At 42.5% G+C, this 19,154-nt stretch overlaps 1 protein-coding gene across 1 annotated transcript; it reads left to right on the top strand.

The window, feature by feature from the left end:
* Positions 1-729: 729 nt before the first annotated feature.
* Positions 730-17,704, top strand: LOC125896050 (sodium-dependent neutral amino acid transporter SLC6A17-like). The gene is made up of 11 exons (XM_049588364.1): positions 730-1,189; positions 7,282-7,439; positions 8,262-8,388; positions 10,805-10,986; positions 11,083-11,193; positions 11,279-11,520; positions 11,900-12,092; positions 12,181-12,373; positions 12,628-12,787; positions 12,913-13,075; positions 14,549-17,704. Exons 1-11 carry the CDS (start codon positions 907-909, stop codon positions 14,954-14,956), a joined length of 2,220 nt encoding a protein of 739 aa, XP_049444321.1. The 5' UTR covers positions 730-906; the 3' UTR covers positions 14,957-17,704.
* The last annotated feature ends 1,450 nt before the right edge of the window (positions 17,705-19,154 follow it).

Genomic DNA, 19,154 nt, shown 5'->3' with positions numbered 1-19,154 from the left:
ACTCACTCAATAAGTAATGAGCCTGCACAGGGGCTCGTGATGTAGATCAGGAGAACACATGACGGCACTTCATCCAAGGCATCAGGTTCACTTCCTCCATTACGTTTGGGTCGAACCAACCACTCCCTGAAAGAGGGGTGAGGCTGGATGTTGCAGCAAGGCTTCAGAGGATTAGGGGATTTACAGGGGGAAAAAAAGCTTCACTAAAGTTAAGCTTTGCAGAACAGGGAAATTAAATAGAACAATTTGCAGGATTGGGAATTTTTCTGGAAACGAAAACATCGCGTGAGACACAAAGAGCTGTGGTGCTTGGTTTTATTTTCAAAATGTCTGTTCAGGTCCCTGCTGAGTTTGGGGTTTTTTGTTGTTGAAAGAATCGGGTTAAGTTGGTGTGACCAATAGTCTCCTGTCTTTATGTTGACATCCATCATGGCTCTGGCGTCACAATCCATGTGTCTTATTACAAGCCTAACCAAGCACTAAATGGAGGAATAATTGTGTCAGCGACTGTGTGAAGTGTTATTTAAGGATCACAGCCAGGAAGAGGAGGCTTAAAATTACTGTACGTTAAATGAGCCTTGACAGGGGCACAGACCTGACGATCTTTTATTTAAAATGGAGCCTATTTGTGGGATCTTTGTCCAATAACAGAACATTATTACAGTTTAATTTTTGATGATGTCCTTTAGACAAAATTTTCTATTTGACCTTTCTGTCCCTCTGCTGTAGGACTGAGTCCCAGACCTGAAATCCAGCTGTCACTCCTCAGCACCTCCCTCACAGCTACATCCATCTATCTCTTCTCCACTCTCTGTCTGCATCACCTCTTTCTGGTCCCACCAGACCCCATCTTGCACTCTCTTTCTCTCTCCACCCCCGCCCCCTTCCCGACCCTCAGCCTCCCTGATGCCTAAGAACAGCAAGGTGACGCAGCGCGAGCAGAGCCATGAGCACGTCACAGAGTCGGTGGCTGACCTGCTCGCCCACGAGGAGCCAGTCGACTACAAGAGTAGCTCCCTGAATGTAGGAGGGGCCGCTGGGAAGAAAGTCCCACAGATAGAGGTGCCTGAAAACGATGGACGCCCCGCTTGGAACAGCAAGCTGCAGTACATCCTGGCCCAGGTGGGCTTCTCTGTGGGCCTGGGGAACGTGTGGCGTTTCCCTTACCTGTGTCAGAAGAATGGAGGAGGTGAGATACTTGTATTAATCCAAGCTGTAGTGTTGCACAAGGCACACCGAGTGACTGATCTCATTTACAGACATTTACTAGAGTTCCTGTATTTTCTCAGAGATTTTTAAAATCAGTGGATCAGTGAAAGAGCTGTGCGGTGTTTAGAAGTGGTCGTTTGTGCAGCTATGTGCAAACTGTCCCGGGAATAAGTCAAGGGTCATGTAAGGTTAAGATGTATAAAAAGAATGTGCAATGTACAGAGATACAGTCCCAAAGATATGTTTAAATGTAACACATATAGATAGATGTGAAGATGTGTTTATGATGAGAGTCCACTGGGGATCACAGGCCAGTCGCAGTCTTGAGGAAACTGTTGTTGTGGTGTGAGGTTTTGGTCCTCAGTGACTGAAGCCTCTTGCCAGAGGGGAGCGTTTCAAAGAGTTTGTGTCTGTACTGGGTCGGCCACAATATTTCCTGCCCACCTGAGGGTCCTGGAGGGACGGAAGATTGCAGTCAATCACCTGCTTAGGAAATGATACACTGCAATCTGCCATTGTTCTTGGTTGTGACAGCAATGGACCAGATACTGTACTAACATACCAGAACTTAATCTTGGGGCGGCTGTGGCTCAGGAGGTAGAGTGGGTTCTCTACAAATCAGAAGATTGGTGGTTTGATCCCTGGCTCCTGCAGTCCACATGTGAAAGACATCCTCGAGTATGTGGAAGATATCCTCGAGCATGTGGATATCCTTGGGCAACATACTGATGCCCAAATTGCTCCTGATAGCTGTGTTGTTGGTGTGTGTGAATGTTTATGTGAGCAGGTGGCACCTTGCATGGTAGCCTTGGCTACCAGTGAGTGAACGTTTTTAGCTCTGTAATGTAAGTGGTTTGAGTGGTCGGAAGACTAGAAAGGTGCTACACAAATGTAAGTAGAGTTTGCATTTAAAGCCCACAGTGGGAGGATATTAACACTAATGATAATCACATAAAAGTTCTATAGCAGCTTTAAGTATGTTTTCCATGATGTGGAACATGTAATGAACATGATTTTTACACATTTAAAACCATATCCACATAGAAAACACACTCTGTCAGCTCTCTGTGATCATCAGAAGAACACACAGTTATGGAGCCATTTAGTAAAAAAGTTTAACCATTCAATAACAAAGAAGTTTAATCTGACACTTATTTCTCTCTATATTTTTTATGTTGATTGGTCTGTCTGTCAGTGAGTCTCTATCACTTTGGTTCAGACTGAAATACTTCAACAAATGTCATGTCATCCTCTGGATGATCTGTAAGAACATTGAACTCTTTATCCAGTGCAACACTAGTTTATGACCAAACACCTGCAATGACATTCCCATCAGCCTCAGCTTTACTTTGTTTTTTGGGCCTATTTGCAAATGTTAGCATGCTAACTGAGATAGTGAACATGTTTAATAATACCTGCTATTACAGCTTCCAAATAAGTTCAGAATCAGCCGCTCACAGACACCGTAACGGGAAATATGATAAACTCACTGTCTTTGGTTTATTTTACTCACTGTTTGACTATCTAGGGTGCTTTGGTTGGTTTAAGAGCTGATTGATTTGCAAGATGTTTGGAGAGTTGCAGGATGATGCTCTAAACTGATTGTCATTTAAGTTTATTTTTTGAGGGGAAATTCAATGTTGTCACTCTTGCACACAGGTCCGAAAGACCTATACCTGCACAAAGTGGAGGGATGTCAGAGTGAGGGGGCTGCCTTGGTCAGGTCCCCCAAGTGGTTGGAGGGTTTGGTGCCTTGCTCAAGGGCACCTCGGCATTGCCCAGGAGGTGAACTGGCACCTCTCCAGCCACCAGTCCACGCTCCATATTTTGGTCCAGACAGGGACTCGAACAGGTGACCCTCCGGGTCCCAACCCAGGTCCCTATGGACTGAGCTACTGCCACCCCGAAAGTTAAAGTCATACTGATTGAAATTTGTTCTCCGCATTTGACCCATCCCCTGAGGGAGCAGTGAGCAGCAGTGGTGCCACGCTCGGGAATCATGTGGTGATTTAACCCCCCAGTTCCAACCCCTGGTGCTGAGTGCCAAGCAGGGAGGTGATGGGTCCAATTTTTATAGTCTTTGGTATGACCCGATCGAACCCACGACCTCCCAGTCTCAGGGCGGACATTCTACGAAGTTCAAATCAATGTGGTATCAAATGACTTCATCAAACAATAAAACTAAGATTGACAAAATCCGCAGCCATTAAAGACTGTATCCCCTACGGCGTCTCCACACATTAAAGTGACTCAAAAAATAATAGGAAACTAGGACTTGCTAGATATGGCTCTAACACCTGCTAAACATCAGTATGTTGGTATCGTCACTGACAGCGTGGCTGTTAATTCGTAGTCTCCTTCTGTTTTTCCAACAATCCAGTGTAAAGTTAACAGGACATATCAAAGTAGTTTTACTAAAAAGTAACAATACAAATCTATTGGGTATCAGATTTTACATCATTTAAGTCATTTGCAGCCTTTGACACAAGAGCTGAACAATAATTCATTATTTTATAACAACTTTAAGTGGATATATTGTGATAATACCATATTGTTTATGTTATCAAAATCTAACTTAATGATTCAAAACAAACTGTAATCAAAAACCAAATACAGTTAGTATTGAAATTCTTGATCTAAAAATGTTACATGTCAGTTTTGAGGACAAATGTTCACATTAACTCTGTGATATTGATTTTCACAACACTGTTCAGCCCTATTTGACACAAGTGATAAAATCTTCCAGACACATAAAACCAGCTTCTGCTCAGCTGCTCTAACTAGACTTTAGTATCTCCGTCACTCCATCACCATCACAACCTACATGGAGCCTCCATTCAGCACAGAAGAGCCAAGAGAGCAGCTGTATTGTGCAGAAAACAGCCAAGTCTAAATATAGCTGCACTATTGATTACTACTGCCAGCAGTTCAGGCCGGGCTCCACTGATACTCTGGTTAACAGAAGAGGGCTCGATAAAAAATGGAACTGTATAGTGATGAGCTTTTATTTCTGTGCATGTAATCAGAGGCGGACACAGTGTAAACCTGTGTTCACTATAGGTGGAGAAACACCTCGTCATCATAGACTGACAGACGTGCCAGCGCTCACAAGTCCTTTATGTTGTTGCTGCTTTACTGCCTGCGTCTGATTTACTGCATATAGGCAGGATTTATTGCTTACTGGGAGGATTTACTCACAGTAGAGACCAGTCAGGTTGTGCGACCTGACGGCCATTTTTCACTCTGTAATTGTCTGTCTGGCGGCCAATTACAGGCACATTAAAGGTCTGTGTTGTTTGGGAGTTATCGCTGTGTGGGCCTCTCTCCCATTTATGTTATTTCTTCCCCCCCTTTCGTGACATCCTCTATCATTTCTCCCTCCATTGTCACATCTTTATGCTCGTGACTGGAATATATTACATCTATCACGGACTGCAGTTTATATAACATTTGATGAAGAGGATTTGCAAAATCCTGGCAAAGGCCCAGAACTCCTCACTACATTTAACCTCGCTATTCTCTCTGTTTCCGCTTTCTTGATTTAGCCTTTCGCCCCCTCTCTTCTCTCTCTGCCTCATTACTCTTCCCACCCTCAAGTGTGTGTGCCACTGTATGTAATTCCTACTTTTGATGTATTAATAGTGGTACGTGTTTGCCTGCTATAAGTCCCAGATGATGACTCAACCTTCATATAAAACAGAGTTGCATCCTGATTATGCCTCTCTGGATTACGCTGCAAAGAGACAAATTTAGACTTCCGTCAAAATTAAAATGAATATTCAAAGAATATTCATCAGAGGAGTTGCGGACCTTGCGTCTGAGAGGAGCTCACTGGATCACATTGTGCTGGAAAACTGATGCAAAAATGATGAATTACTGTACAAATGACAATGATAAACAGCAATGTTTCTACTCACATTGTTAAAGGACCATACCAGTATTTTTGTGCTGTATATTTGTCTGAAATTAACTTTTTTCACTACCTCTCAATGTGGCAGGCAAAAGTGAATTTTGGCTGCCAGTCAGGAATTTTGTCTGCCCCTTTTGAAGTCTGTGCGCTAAAGGAACTAATAATATGTTTGATATATGTGCACAAAAACATATGCATTGTAAATTCATAGTGGTTGAATTCTACCATGGCTGTTATGGAGCCCCTACACATGCTGTACACATGCACACGCCTACATAAAGTAATGTTGTCACAACACTGGAATTTCTAACTTTGATGCAATACTTTTTTGGAGCCTAGATGTCCTAAATAAATAGGACATTTGCAGTGATCTCAGCCTGTGGACCTTATGGCTGTCCAGCCCAGGTACATTGGTATGCGGGTGTCTCCTCTGCTATCCTTTCTTCTTTGTCTATTGTACCGACACACCCAAGACAAACTTTTTTGTTGCCCCAAGTAGGCTCAGTTTCACAGCAGCCCTAAGACTTATTCTTTTAGATGAAACTGATATGTGTCATAGCTGGTGAAGTTGATACAATAAGGCATGTATGCATGTGTGTGGGCACCTTAATAATGGTTATTACTGAGCCACTTTCAAATGTGTAGCTTTATCTAATCATCTCCATCTAACTAAGTATTACTTCAAATTGTTATATCGTATTCAGTATAAAATTGATCAATAGGAGCAGTCTGTTTTTTCTACCATTTTAGTTTTTGCTTGTGCCCCTTGAAAACAAAAAATTATCTTGTGTATTTGTATATTTTACCAGATATTTAACACCCTGTTGATCTAAAACTGTGCCCAGTGAGTGACCCTAACCAGGGGAACCCACTGGTTGTTCTGGTTGGTACTGGTTGTGAATTGTTAAAATTGTAGTTACTGTTCTTAGTGTTAGAGTAATTTGAAACATTCTCTGGCACAAGACTTTCCTTTGGGACAAATAAAGTTCTATTGAACTGAATTGAATTCTATCATACACTGACCATACTCAACAAGTCTTTCTGTTGGGCATTTTCCCTGTCTGCCAAAGTGGCCGAAAGATTTTACCCACCACTTAATCCATTTACTACAAATCCCCCACAGTCGGCTGTCTTTCTTGAGTTTTAATAAGCATTCATGAATGGAGTCACACACAGCAACCACATGAACAGTCAGTGAGTGAGTGAGTGAGTGGCTAGATGTTCTTCAGCCATGCTGTCTTTATAGTTCCCAAAACACATGCATGTCAACAGTCCAAATATATGGCACTCAGGTGGTTTCTGCAGTAAGCATCCCTAAGACACAACATCTCTTGAGGCTCACAAGGACACCTTTCACCTACTTCCATTAGGCCTCTGCTGTATCTAACACTGCTGTCACAGTAAAGGTTAACTGAGCAATACACATCATACATTATAGCAAGTAACCTTATGCAAAAACATGCAGAACATGCTATATGTTAAAAAAAAAAGGTCAAATACCATAATTTTCCATCACAGCAGAAAAATATTCTGAACCCTGTTCAACATGAAGCAATCCTTTAAAAATACAACATACTACTGTTTCAGAAAGGTGCTGGTTCATTTCTGTGGTTGTTTTGAGACTGTTGATGATGTTGCTCTTGTACTGGATTGGATCATATTAAAGTTTCTACTATTTTTGGTCTTCTGGCTGTAAATGAGGAAAACAAAATATGAAAAAAAACTAAATACCGTCTAATATGACAGCACCACAGACTACAGCCTCAAAACATATAATTTACTGTAGTTTACAAATAAGCAAGGAAAGTATTGGACTTAAGAAAGGCTGAAGCTGAAAATCTGCAGCAATATGACACACTGTAAAAAGTGGTGAGTTATGTGTCGTTTACTTCATATAAAGTAAAAGATTAATCCTGTAAGGAAAAGTACTTTTACATAGTCTAGAAAAATGACATCCTTTAATTCCCACAGCAACAACTCAAATTCTTTTCATTAGTTTGTTTTCTTTTATTGTTCTTTTGGAAAATCTATTTCTGTCACTGACAATAGACAGTTACAACACATTACATCCCTTGGTCTCTGTCTGAGACGTGTTGTCATTTCTGTTTGCACATTTACACACTTGCCTTGAAATGCTTCATACAAGCCTCCCTGTTTTTCAGGTGCCTATCTGGTTCCCTACTTCATCCTCCTCCTCATCATCGGCATCCCACTATTCTTCATGGAGCTGGCTGTGGGTCAGAAGATCCGACGTGGGAGCATCGGGGTCTGGAACTACGTCTGTCCCAGTCTGGGCGGGATAGGGATGTCCAGTCTGATGGTGAGGGGGGATAAACCACTGATTTTCATTTTCAGAGTCATCTATCCGCTGTGTATAGCTGTAAGCTCAAAGCACACTCAGTAACACTTTCTTTAATCGAGACGAGCTGTTTGACAGCAGCATGGTGAAAAGAAGAAGTGTGGGTCCTGTGATAAGAATCAGTGAGGTCGTAATGTTAGAACAGCTGTCAGAGCCTGCAGTTAAAACAGAAACACATCAGCTGAAAGCGCACCAGTATAAGGATAAAAAACAAGCCACAGCTCTAAAGAACAAACATAATCTGATCCCTAATTTAAGCACAATATGATTGTGTGTGTCCTGTACGTGATTATAACGTGTAACAGCCATGAAACTGATATGGCAACGAGCAGGATAAAGTTACAGGAACATCTGGAGTCACCACAACAGCCTCGGGCTCTCTTGGGTTTATGGGAGGTATTGACGTGTTTGAGAAGGAAAGGTAGCCTTTCTTTGGAGTTGCAGGGCGGGCGCAGAAGCAGCTATAAATATCTCGCAGAAGATCAGTGTTGAAAAGAGAGCACTTTAATTATTCATGCTTTCCTCAACCTTATTTAGCTTGTGAATGTCCTGGTTGGCAAGACTTCTCAGAAGACTGACAGCAACACGGGACGTGCACAAAGCATGCTGCCTCATTTACATGCTTTTCTCACGCTGTACAGATCTTTTTATACAGTTTAATGGAGGAAATGTGACACCCACCCAATAGCATTCTCCAATTACCATTTCTGTTACTGTAATATATGCTTGCTGTTTATGTCATGCCTATCTATCTATCTATCTATCTATCTATCTATCTATCAGGTGTGTGGCTTTGTGGGTCTCTACTATAACGTGATCATCGGCTGGAGCATCTTCTATTTCTTCCAGTCCTTCCAGTATCCTCTTCCATGGAGCGAATGTCCAATCAGAAGAAACGGGACACTTGCTAGTGAGTGATGTTAAATACTAACAGACAAGCAAAGTTGCGAATGCAGCACATTTCAAACACAGAGGTGTAAATAGTTTTTTAATAACTAATAAATATTGCAACTTCTGATCAACCCTATAGGTTTATAATAATACCTAGATACTGGACACCAAGATGGGGCCTATTCAGTTCAGTGGAGTTTTTAGCTTCCAGGTGAATTTCCGCATAATGCCGCTCACTGAATATGATTAGTGGTGTTTCTCCCGATGGCCCCACCCACAGGTACCCACTCAGCTCCTAGAAGATATCGCATTGTGATGACATCACAGATTTTTAAAGGACAGTTTTACAAATGTAAAACCTCCATGGATCAAAACTTTATAACAGAAGAGTCATAATTACTCTTGTTTGCAATTCGAGTTGTCCTATTATCTTTTATAATGGTAGTTAAAGGGGAAAATGTTTTTAGGGCCACACTTTTTTTTTCTTCTGCAATACCACAAGTGGCCACTTGGGGAAAAAATGCTCCAAGGCTTTGCTGGGAGCATTTCAGTTCAATTTCAGGCTTAAAATATAAACTTCCGCTTAACTTCCTGGTTAAGCCAACCCACTCCTTGTTTAAACTCCACCCATTACAGAGTACAGATAGGATACTGATAATTTAGTTGGCTGAACAGATACAGATACAGTTACAGATAATGGCGCACTTGCTCACAATGACAATGGCAACATGCTGATGTAAAGCAGGTAGTGTTTATCATGTTCACCATATTAGTTTGGCCGATTAGCATGCTTACGTTTGCTAATTAGCACAAAATACAAAGTGCAGCTGAGGCTGATAGAAACGTCAAAGCCAATCTCATGATAGTGCCAGAGGAAAAGTGAGAGGGTCGCAGAAGTCCGTAGGATTCATCCTCTGGGGATCATGGATGTCTGTACAAAATTTCATGACAATCTTAAGTGCTATATCTTAGGCAACTGGACTTGCTTGACTTTCTTGAAGACATTTCATCTCTCATCCAAGAGGCTTCTTCAGTTTCATGACAATCTATCCAGTAGTCGTTAAGATATTTCAGTCCGGACCAAAGTGGCACTGAAGACAGAACAACAGTGACATCCATAGAGCCATGCTGCTCACACAGCTGAAAGTCAGAGACAAGAAACACAATGTGAGTGCAGAAACCAGTCGGTACAAAATCAAAGGCGGGAAAACGGGAGTTTTTACTGTAGTTAATTTTTGAAAATGGCTAAAGTTGGGTCACATTTTAGCACAAGCTAAATGCAAACTCAGTCCAAAGGGAACTACTAGGTTTACTCTTCATGGAGACCTTTACATTGCTATTATGCTGCTAAGGCAATAGTTTTGGTCCCTGTTTACTTCCTGTTAGCTACCCAGGGAAACTATAAAATATCTGTTTATACATATATATATATATATTGTGAAGTCATTAAGTGGTTTGTAACACTGACAGGTTTGTTTTTTGTTTCAAATCAACCTGTTGAGTGAAATCACATTAAAATAGATGAATGCGTTCGTCTAATATCAAGAGTGCGTACATTTTCAGGATTATGTTATGTCTGGAACAATATCCATTTGTGTCATTGTTATACTCAATCTTTTTAATAGTATCTACACAGTTGTCGTTATAATTCCTCACCACGTTACGAGCTGTAGGATTAAAGTTGCCTTGCAAATCGTCAGCCTATCGACGCACCTAAAGCAAGCAGATCAGACGAACTGTGTTAACTTGCTTACAACTTTCTGTCACGACTTCACAGACATAATCCAGATTAAAACCCTCGGGTGTTCATTCGATTAGAGGTGATAATAACATAACCCTGAGGGGCAGCTGAGTAACGCTCAGCATGTGTGTGACTCAGCAAGGCTGCTGGCCAAGAGACAGGGAGGTGAGATTCAGACTGAAGGACGCTGATGCTGAAGGACAGCAGCAGAATGAACAACATTTCTCTGAGTGTGTGCTTCCCTTACGTCTGTGTCCAGTGTCATACATCTAAGAGCTGTCCCCGCACCTGTATGTGTCTGTGTGGGTTGTGTGTGTGCATCCGGATAGATGAATCTGCACCATCCTACACAATTATGTGGAGAATCGTAACACTGCTGACTCTAAACTCACACACAGTATCTTTTCCTCAGGGTAACAACAGTAATATACTGTGTAAAAAATCTCAGGTGTGGTAAACTGGAAGTTCATGCTCTGCATACTAAGCACACAGATGACCTTGTTAGCTGGCTTTACATCTGAGAGGTGTAAACCAGACGAGAATTGCGATGTTGACCCTGAGCAAACACTTATTATATTTCTCCCTCTGCCCTCACCGCGACATCCATGCCGCATCTTCACACCCATTTCTCGTCCTCCATACTCATTATCACCCAAACTAAAGCTCCATCTCCTTCTGTCTGCAAAACACACAGTTGTGGAGCCAGAGTGCGACAAAAGCTCAGCCACGACCTACTTCTGGTACCGTCAGACTCTGAACACCACCAGCACCATCGCAGAGAGCGGCGGCCTCAACATCAAAATGACCCTGTCACTGCTGGTGGCCTGGATCATTGTCTGCCTCGCCGTCATCAAAGGGATCGCCTCCTCTGGGAAGGTAGTGGAAAGGATGAGGCAGAAGTGGGTGACATGATGACAGAAAACTGGTTTCCGTCTCCTGAATGTATGTTATGTTTTTTTCCCACTCCCACAGGTGATGTACTTCAGCTCTCTTTTCCCCTACGTGGTGCTGTTCTGTTTCCTGGTCAGAGGTTTAATGTTGAAGGGATCAGTGGATGGCATCGCTCACATGTTCACTCCCAAGGTGAAAGTTTATTCCTCCCGGCCATGCTGACAAATGCTCAGTAATGAAGTTATGATCTGACTGTCTCTCTCTCTGTCTCTCACAGCTGGAGAAGATGCTGGAGCCCCAGGTGTGGAGGGAGGCAGCCACCCAGGTGTTCTTCGCCCTGGGTCTGGGGTTTGGAGGAGTCATAGCCTTCTCCAGTTATAATAAGATCGATAACAACTGTCATTTTGACGCCGTGCTCGTCTCTATCATCAACTTCCTCACCTCCATTCTGGCTACGCTGGTGGTGTTTGCTGTGCTGGGCTTCAAGGCCAACATCATGAATGAAAAGTGTGTCGTAGAGTAAGTTCACACCTGGAGAGGCTTCTTTTCCTGAAGCATTATTCATACTGTTTGCTTGTATTTATTTCGCTTGATATCTTTAACTTCTGTACATTTTAATGCTGCAACAATTAATCGATTAATTGTCAGCTATTCAATTAATTATCAACTAATCTGATACATGATGATATGGTTTGAATTTTTAAGGAAAAAAGTAAAAAATTCTTTGATTCCAGCTTCATTATTATCAGTATTTTCTGGTTTCTTTACTTCTCCTCCTAATCATTAGCTTCAGCTGCAGCACATTTGTTCTCTGCACTATGTTGAGAGCGACTGAGACCAGACTTGAATATGTCAGCATGCTTGAACAGTAGAGTTGATTGTGATTCTATCTCTGCAGAAACGCTGAGAAGATCCTGGGATATCTCAACTCAAATGTCCTGAGCCACGATCTCATCCCTCCACATGTGAACTTCTCCCATCTCACCTCATCAGACTACGCCGAGATGTACGGGGTCATCAAGACAGTGAAGGAGGACAGCTTCACCCAGCTGGGTCTGGAGCCTTGTGTCCTGGAGGACGAGCTCAACAAGGTGAGTCTTTGGCACAGTCCTGGTACAGCCGATTCTACAGCATGTTCCATGTTTACTTGATTTCAGTCCTCTGTCCGTCTCTGTGCAGTCTGTCCAGGGCACCGGCCTGGCTTTCATCGCCTTCACAGAGGCCATGACTCATTTCCCAGCATCTCCGTTCTGGTCGGTCATGTTCTTCTTCATGCTAATCAACCTCGGTCTGGGCAGCATGATCGGCACCATGACTGGCATCACCACACCTGTCCTCGACACTTACAAGGTCCAGAAGGAGCTGTTCACAGGTGAACCTTCCTCACTGACACTGTCAGCTGTTTGCAACCTCCTGACTCAGCACTGCATTGAAACACATTTGGAAACGGGCTGCATTAGGCTTTGTGTTATTGCTTTGTGTGTAATGAATGCAGAACAGGAAGCAAAGCAGCTCACTGCCAGTAAAACCATTTTATTTTTCATTTTCTCATCTATTAGACCAAACGCTCATCATTTCCTCTGAAGAAGCGCTAATTATTATTCTTTTTCTCTGGGTTTGTTTCAGTGGGTTGCTGCATTGTGGCCTTCTTCTGTGGCCTGCTCTTCGTTCAACGCTCAGGAAATTACTTTGTCACTATGTTTGATGATTACTCTGCCGGACTGCCTCTGACAGTCGTGGTCATCTTGGAGAATGTGTCTGTCACGTGGATTTATGGCACAAAAAGGTACTGGCTGTGGCAATTTAAAATATAGAAATAAAACTGGAACAGAGGTGTGTTAAGTAAATGTAAAATCATATAATGGGACATGATCATTACTGTTCACATTTCTGTTGTTCTTTCTCCATCAGGTTCATGCAGGACCTGGAGGACATGTTGGGTTTCCGACCGTGCATAATCTATTTCTACCTGTGGAAGTACGTCTCCCCTCTGTGTCTGATTGTGCTCATCACAGCCACCATCATAGAGATGGCCATCAGCCCACCAGGATACAATGCCTGGGTCCAAGACCTGGTCAGTGCGTGCGTGCATTTTGTTTGAGGTGTCTTTTCTTTTTTTATTCTTCAGGTTTTTTTTTTTTCTTGACCACCAGGTCTGTGGCCAGAGGGTAACTTCAACATCCTGTTTGTAATTTCTTTTGTCATTTTCGTCATGAGGAATTTTGACAAAAGTCTTCTAGAGAAATACGTATCCCCCCAAAAAGCCCTTGTATTTCTTACAAAAGGTGTGTCTCTTTGCACGTATGTAAGGTAATAACAGTGAGTGGGTGTTATGACTGAAAACAGGGTCTCTAGCCATGTAAGGCTCCGTGAGGCTGGTGACTTGAGCTACATGCTAATATCAGCATGCTAACATGCTCACAGTGACAAGCCTGACCAACATAGATATACTATTCAGGATGTTTCTATCTTTAAATTCATACATAAGTAATGCTGAAATACACCAAGCAGCTGGGAAGTGCAGTCTGTGGCAATGTCTGTGAAACGTTGTGGTGGCCACTCTGAGCTGCGAGAGTTTGATTCTGTGGCCAAGTGCAGCCAACCTAAACGTTGGGGATGGTAACTTTCACTGGAAAACTGCGGCCAGAGAATACCCACAGCCAATCAGTAGTCACTCCTGTGACTCCTGTGACACATTGACCTTTGTTAGAAGATTTCCCCCCACCTGGAACATATGAACACGCTTCCCAGCTGCAGAAAAATTAAATTATTATCGAGAACCACACTTCACTGCTGCAGTGTCTTCAGTGACCCACTACATGTGTGTGGTGGTTTATTTTTCTACAGAGACTCTGCCCTCTGCCTGTATTTTCTTACTTTCTTCTTATTTTCTGTGTTCGGGAAATTTATGGGCGTGTACCCGCACAGCAGCACTTAGGTGAGGTCAGGGTTTTATAAAAAGGTCCCGACCAAGTGCCAGATTGTAGGCAGGAGGCATCCAAGAGACACAGCGCAGAAAAACACAAATTTAGTGAGATGACATGCCAAATAAGAATCTGGAGTACACCTGAGGCTGATGGGACTGGGAATTTGATTCATCTTGAGTCCTGGACAAATTCAAATTTTGACCTTATGACAGTGCAAGATAAAAACATATATGATCATTTAAGTTATTGCAATTCATCCTGAGGGGAACATAAATGTGTGTATCAAATGTCGTGGCAATATATCTAAAAGTTTAACAGTTGTTGAGACATTAGACCCAAAACCACAATGTGAACTTCATGACAGCAATAGAGGTAAAGTCAGAGCTTCACCAAACTCAGCCAGATCTTCTGGGTACCATAAATGTCTTTACAAAGTTTCATGGCAATCCATCCAAAAGTTGTGGCGATATGTCTGTCTGAATCAAAGCAATTGGCCGACTATGAGATTGATATAGTCATCCTAGAGCAATGGCTACAAAAACACACCCGCACTCTCCAATACAACAAAAAAGATTGCATATAAATTATCATTTACAGTAACCCTTTGTGTGTGTCTGCAGGCTCAGGAACGCTTCCAGAGCTACCCTCCCTGGGCACTGGCCATGTGCTTCGCTCTCATCATCGTGGCCATGCTTCCTCTCCCTGTTGTCTACATCGCCCGTCGCTTCAACCTGATGTCAGATGGCTCCAACAAGCTGTCTGTCTCCTACCGCAAAACCATGATGAAGGACATATCCAACCTGGAGGAGCAGGACGAGTCCAGGTTCATCCTTGGCGCTAAGCCCGGTGAGGCACCATCATCGACGCCAGCACGCAGGCCCTACCTGACTCCAGGAGGAACCAAAACCCTGGACCCCAACTCGCTGTCTCCAAACATCTGCTACGGCACGAGCTACCAGAACGCTGCCATCAGCCCCACCACACCGACTACACCGACCATGCCCACCACTCCAGATTCTGACTCTTGACTGCTGTCCAAACGCCCCTCAGACACCCAGTCCTGTAGCACAGTTTACCTTCCAGCCATAGAGTCTCCACTGGGGGTCACTGCAGCACCGAGAATCACCACCGCTGCCCCACTAACACCACAAAACTGTATGTAGCTGCCCAGTTTATCTGAACACACGCTTCCCAAAATAACACCAAGGAACCACATGGGGAAAAAAAGACAAAATTCTTAACAGTAAATTAAACAATGAAATCAGGGTGAGGTTGACAGTGACACACTGTACATCTGTATCTATTCTGTATATAACATCACAGGGTTTATGTGCTTAAGACAAAGTTCTGTGATCTGCTTTTCTTTGCCTTAGTATAAGGATCCTCGGCAGACACAGCCCCCCCACACAGGTTATAATGCACATCCCTGTCTGCACAGTGCAGGGGATCTGAAAGAATGTAGAGTGGAGCCAGTGTGGTCCTGGTGGCTGAACTGGTTTTCACTCAGCACACTGGCACAGAGAGCCGAGATGAATGTTAGTTTAAATATTTAAAAGGAATACTTCACCCTCCAAAAGATTCTCTTTATATCAATTACTCATCCTGTGTTACATTGAATTTTTGAAGAAAACATTTGTCTTGCATGCCTCTGGTGAACAAAAGACCCAAAAACAGAGGAAGTTCTTGATGAATTAAGGTCACAGGGATCCATGTAAACAACAGCAAGACTGTATCAAAAGATCTGTTTCCAAACTCTCACGCAACTCATGCAGTATAACATTTATCCAGTTGTGTATTCAGCACTTTACAGGCAGCCCTTTTCAGTGGAAACTGAAACAGAACTGAAAGCCAGACTCCATTGACAAAAACTGTAATTTTACCTCACTGAATACAGGAGCTGCTGGTCTACTCCTGCCTCGATCAGTGAGCTTGTTTGTATAATTGTGTGACTTTGGTGAATCCCAACTGACCATTTAAAACACCAAAGTCACATAGTAGCGCTGACACAGTAACTGATGTAGGCAGCGGTAGACCAGCAGCTCCTGTGTTTAGTGTGGTAAAATTGCTGCTTTTGTCAATGGAGTCTGGCTTTGAAGAGATCATAAGAAAGTTTCACTTTCAGTTCAGTTTTAAATTGTAATATGTAGCAAAAATGCTTGTGTTTAGGAAGTACTGAGCATACGACTGGATAAATGAGATTTGTTGTCGTTGTTTTTGGATTCTTCATTCGGCGGGGGCATGCAAGAAAAACAAAGCTTTCTTTACAAATTCAACACACACAGAGTGAGTAACTGATTATCAAATGATCATTTGAGGGGTGAAGTGTTACTTTAATGTGTCCTACGTAGTGGTACTGTGTGTCAAAGCCATATAGTCTAAGTTATTTTCTATGAAACATATGCAGTGATTTCAGTGAGTACATACAGTATGTCTACACGAGGACCTTTGTTCAGATGCTTGAGCTAGAAAACACGTCTCACTGTGCAGATCTATTTTCACACAGCTCTGTTTACTTACAGCTGCTCTAAAGACATCCATTTATGTTCTGTTCCCATTCCCTGCTGTGCTCTGTGTGTAGCCGTGTCGTTCATTCTGTGTAAACAGTGGTATGCAGTATATTCATATGATATAGGATAATGTTTTAAGCCACAGTCTCGTCATCTGTGACACACACGCGTTATGACATATTTAATTTCTCCACCAAAGAGTAAACAGGAGGCAACACTTGAAATCTACATGTTTAGCTTACAGTGTCATAGAGAGGATATGTGTTGAAAGGGAACTACAAAGAGCGAAGCCTGAAACACAAGGCACGTAAATTCCTCAGTGACAGAAAGCACAGCTTGTTCGTGTGAATTTGAAACACTTAATTTTGGCTTTGTTGCTACAACGCTACAAAAGCACAAAGATATTACGCACTTATTGTGCACACATGAAACACTAACCTTAATTGTTGACGTATTGTTTTGAAGATTTCTGCACATGTGGCATTAAAAAGCTGCAGTTGAATATGTACCACATAATGAGTAAGCAATATTTAGATTGGAGCACAAACTATGTTCACTATGGACCAAAAGTAATAGCAATGAAAATGGAATAACAAAAATGAGCAATGGACCAAAAGATTGAGGAAGTTAAGGCACAAGAATCCAAACAATGGAATATTATGAGCTTCTGTACGCCTTGTATACCGTACATACATGCACAAACAAACATACAAATATGCTCAGTGCACACTGTCTCCGTATATTTGTGGGAAAATAAACCTCATGAAGTGTTACTGAAATAGACACCACAGTTCCTTTGCGATGAAGATCTTTGACCCCTGGTTGAACCAACGTTAAACCAGAGGAAGAGGATACTATTATTTATTTTTTTATCACAGTATTCAAAGCCATGGTGTTAAGGATTAAATGGACTATATTTATATTTCTGTATATTTGCAGTGTACGTAGGTGTGACAAACAACAAAGATTTATCTTTTAAAAGTGACCAGTATATATACGTATATATATATATATATACTGTATATTTTCATCTTGTGTGATGCTTATTTAAAATGTATATTTTAAGACTTATCTATTTTGTAGTTTGTGTAGCTGATTCTTGTTGTGGGGTGTGAAAATGCTGCTGGGAGGTGAAGTGTAGTCCTGTTTAGGCAGCAGCTGGTTCTCTGTTGTGTTCATGAGAGCTGTGTGTTCTTCTGGCTGCACCTGGTGTTAGATGACGTTCACTTACCTGTCCCCACTTTAGCTTTACTGGTCTGCTTGTTTTTAGCCACACTAGCACCACCTCCATTTACAACAGTGCTATCTAGCAGATCAAACGTTCCTCTAGTCCAACACTTCATAATGAACACAACTGAGCCTATCTATAGCTGAGACTGAAAATTGAGCCGGCACGTTTAGACTGAACTTAAAGCAAATTTTCGGCAAATACTCATCCATCCAACCATTTTCATCCGCTTATTTGGGGCCGGGTCGCGGGGGCAGCAGGCCAAGCAAAGCACCCCAGACGTCCTTCTCCCCAGTCATGCTTTCCAGCTCCTCCTAGGGGACCTCCTACCAGTGAGAGGTGCCCGAAACACCTCCAGCAGGAGGCGCCCAGGAGGCATCCTGATCAGATGATAAAACCCATTTTGACCACCAACTCATTCTTTCGGTCACTACACAGAGCTCATGACCATAGGTGAGGGTTGGGATGTACCATCACTCATTAACAAGACCACGAGATGCTTGAACTCCCTAGTTTGAGGCAGTAACTCTCCCCCAATCTGGAAGGGGTAATCCATTGGTTTCTGGCAGAGGATCATGGCCTCAAATTTGGAGGTGCTGACTCTCACCTCGACTGCTCCACACTCGGCTGCAAACTGCCCCAGTGCATGCTGGAGGTAACCGTGAGACAACAGAACCACATCATCTGCAAAAAGCAGAGATGCAATTCTGAGTGTTGGTGTTTTGCAGTTAAAGTTTATTCAACAGAACGGCCACTGTGTTACATGTTTTTGTTTCAGCCCAGACTGTGTCTCACTAACTAATATTAACCTGCAGACCTGGGTCCTTATTACTTCTGTCACTGAACTGGAGATGGAGTGGTACATGTAGATGCAAATTTTCATGCACATTTTTCATGCAAGTTAAACCAGTGCACAATGACATGAGCATGCTTCATTTTCCCCTGAGCATTGCTGTATTGCAGGACTGCTAGTGTGGCTCTAAACTTAAAGTCTACTTTTATCTCTTGTCTCGTTTTAGTCAGTGTAAGCCAGGCACCTCCTGCTGAGATGGTGTCGTGTAGAGATGTCTCTGTTGTTCAAGTCTGTAAATAATCTTGTGTAATCAAACTATTCTGAAGATAGATTTTATCCTTGTGAAGTATATTGATGTCTTAAAAAGTAGGCTGTTAAGTGCAACATAAAGTAATAATGAATGTGATTAATGCACTTTTTTTCACTAGGACTGCAAAAAAAGTTAGCGTTTGTTTTGTTGTCCTCATTGTGTGAAAGCAATATTATTAAACTGCAGAGTAATCTGACACATTAGTGTCAGCTAATAGCAATGATTAGGAACTGCCCCTAACAGCCAAAGGGATGTAATGACTCCTCCTTACAAGTGCTGGAGTGTGTGTGCGTATGTAAATATAATAAAGTTGTGTGTGTGTGTGTGTGTGCGTGCGTGTGCGTGTGTGCGTGTGTGTGTGTGTGTGTGTGTGTGTGTGAAATATATA

This window comes from Epinephelus fuscoguttatus, linkage group LG1, assembly GCF_011397635.1.
Source record: "Epinephelus fuscoguttatus linkage group LG1, E.fuscoguttatus.final_Chr_v1".
Taxonomy (NCBI): domain Eukaryota; kingdom Metazoa; phylum Chordata; class Actinopteri; order Perciformes; family Serranidae; genus Epinephelus; species Epinephelus fuscoguttatus.
The sequence above is the reverse complement of the archived record's forward strand: the minus strand, read 5'-3'. Positions and strand labels throughout refer to the sequence as shown.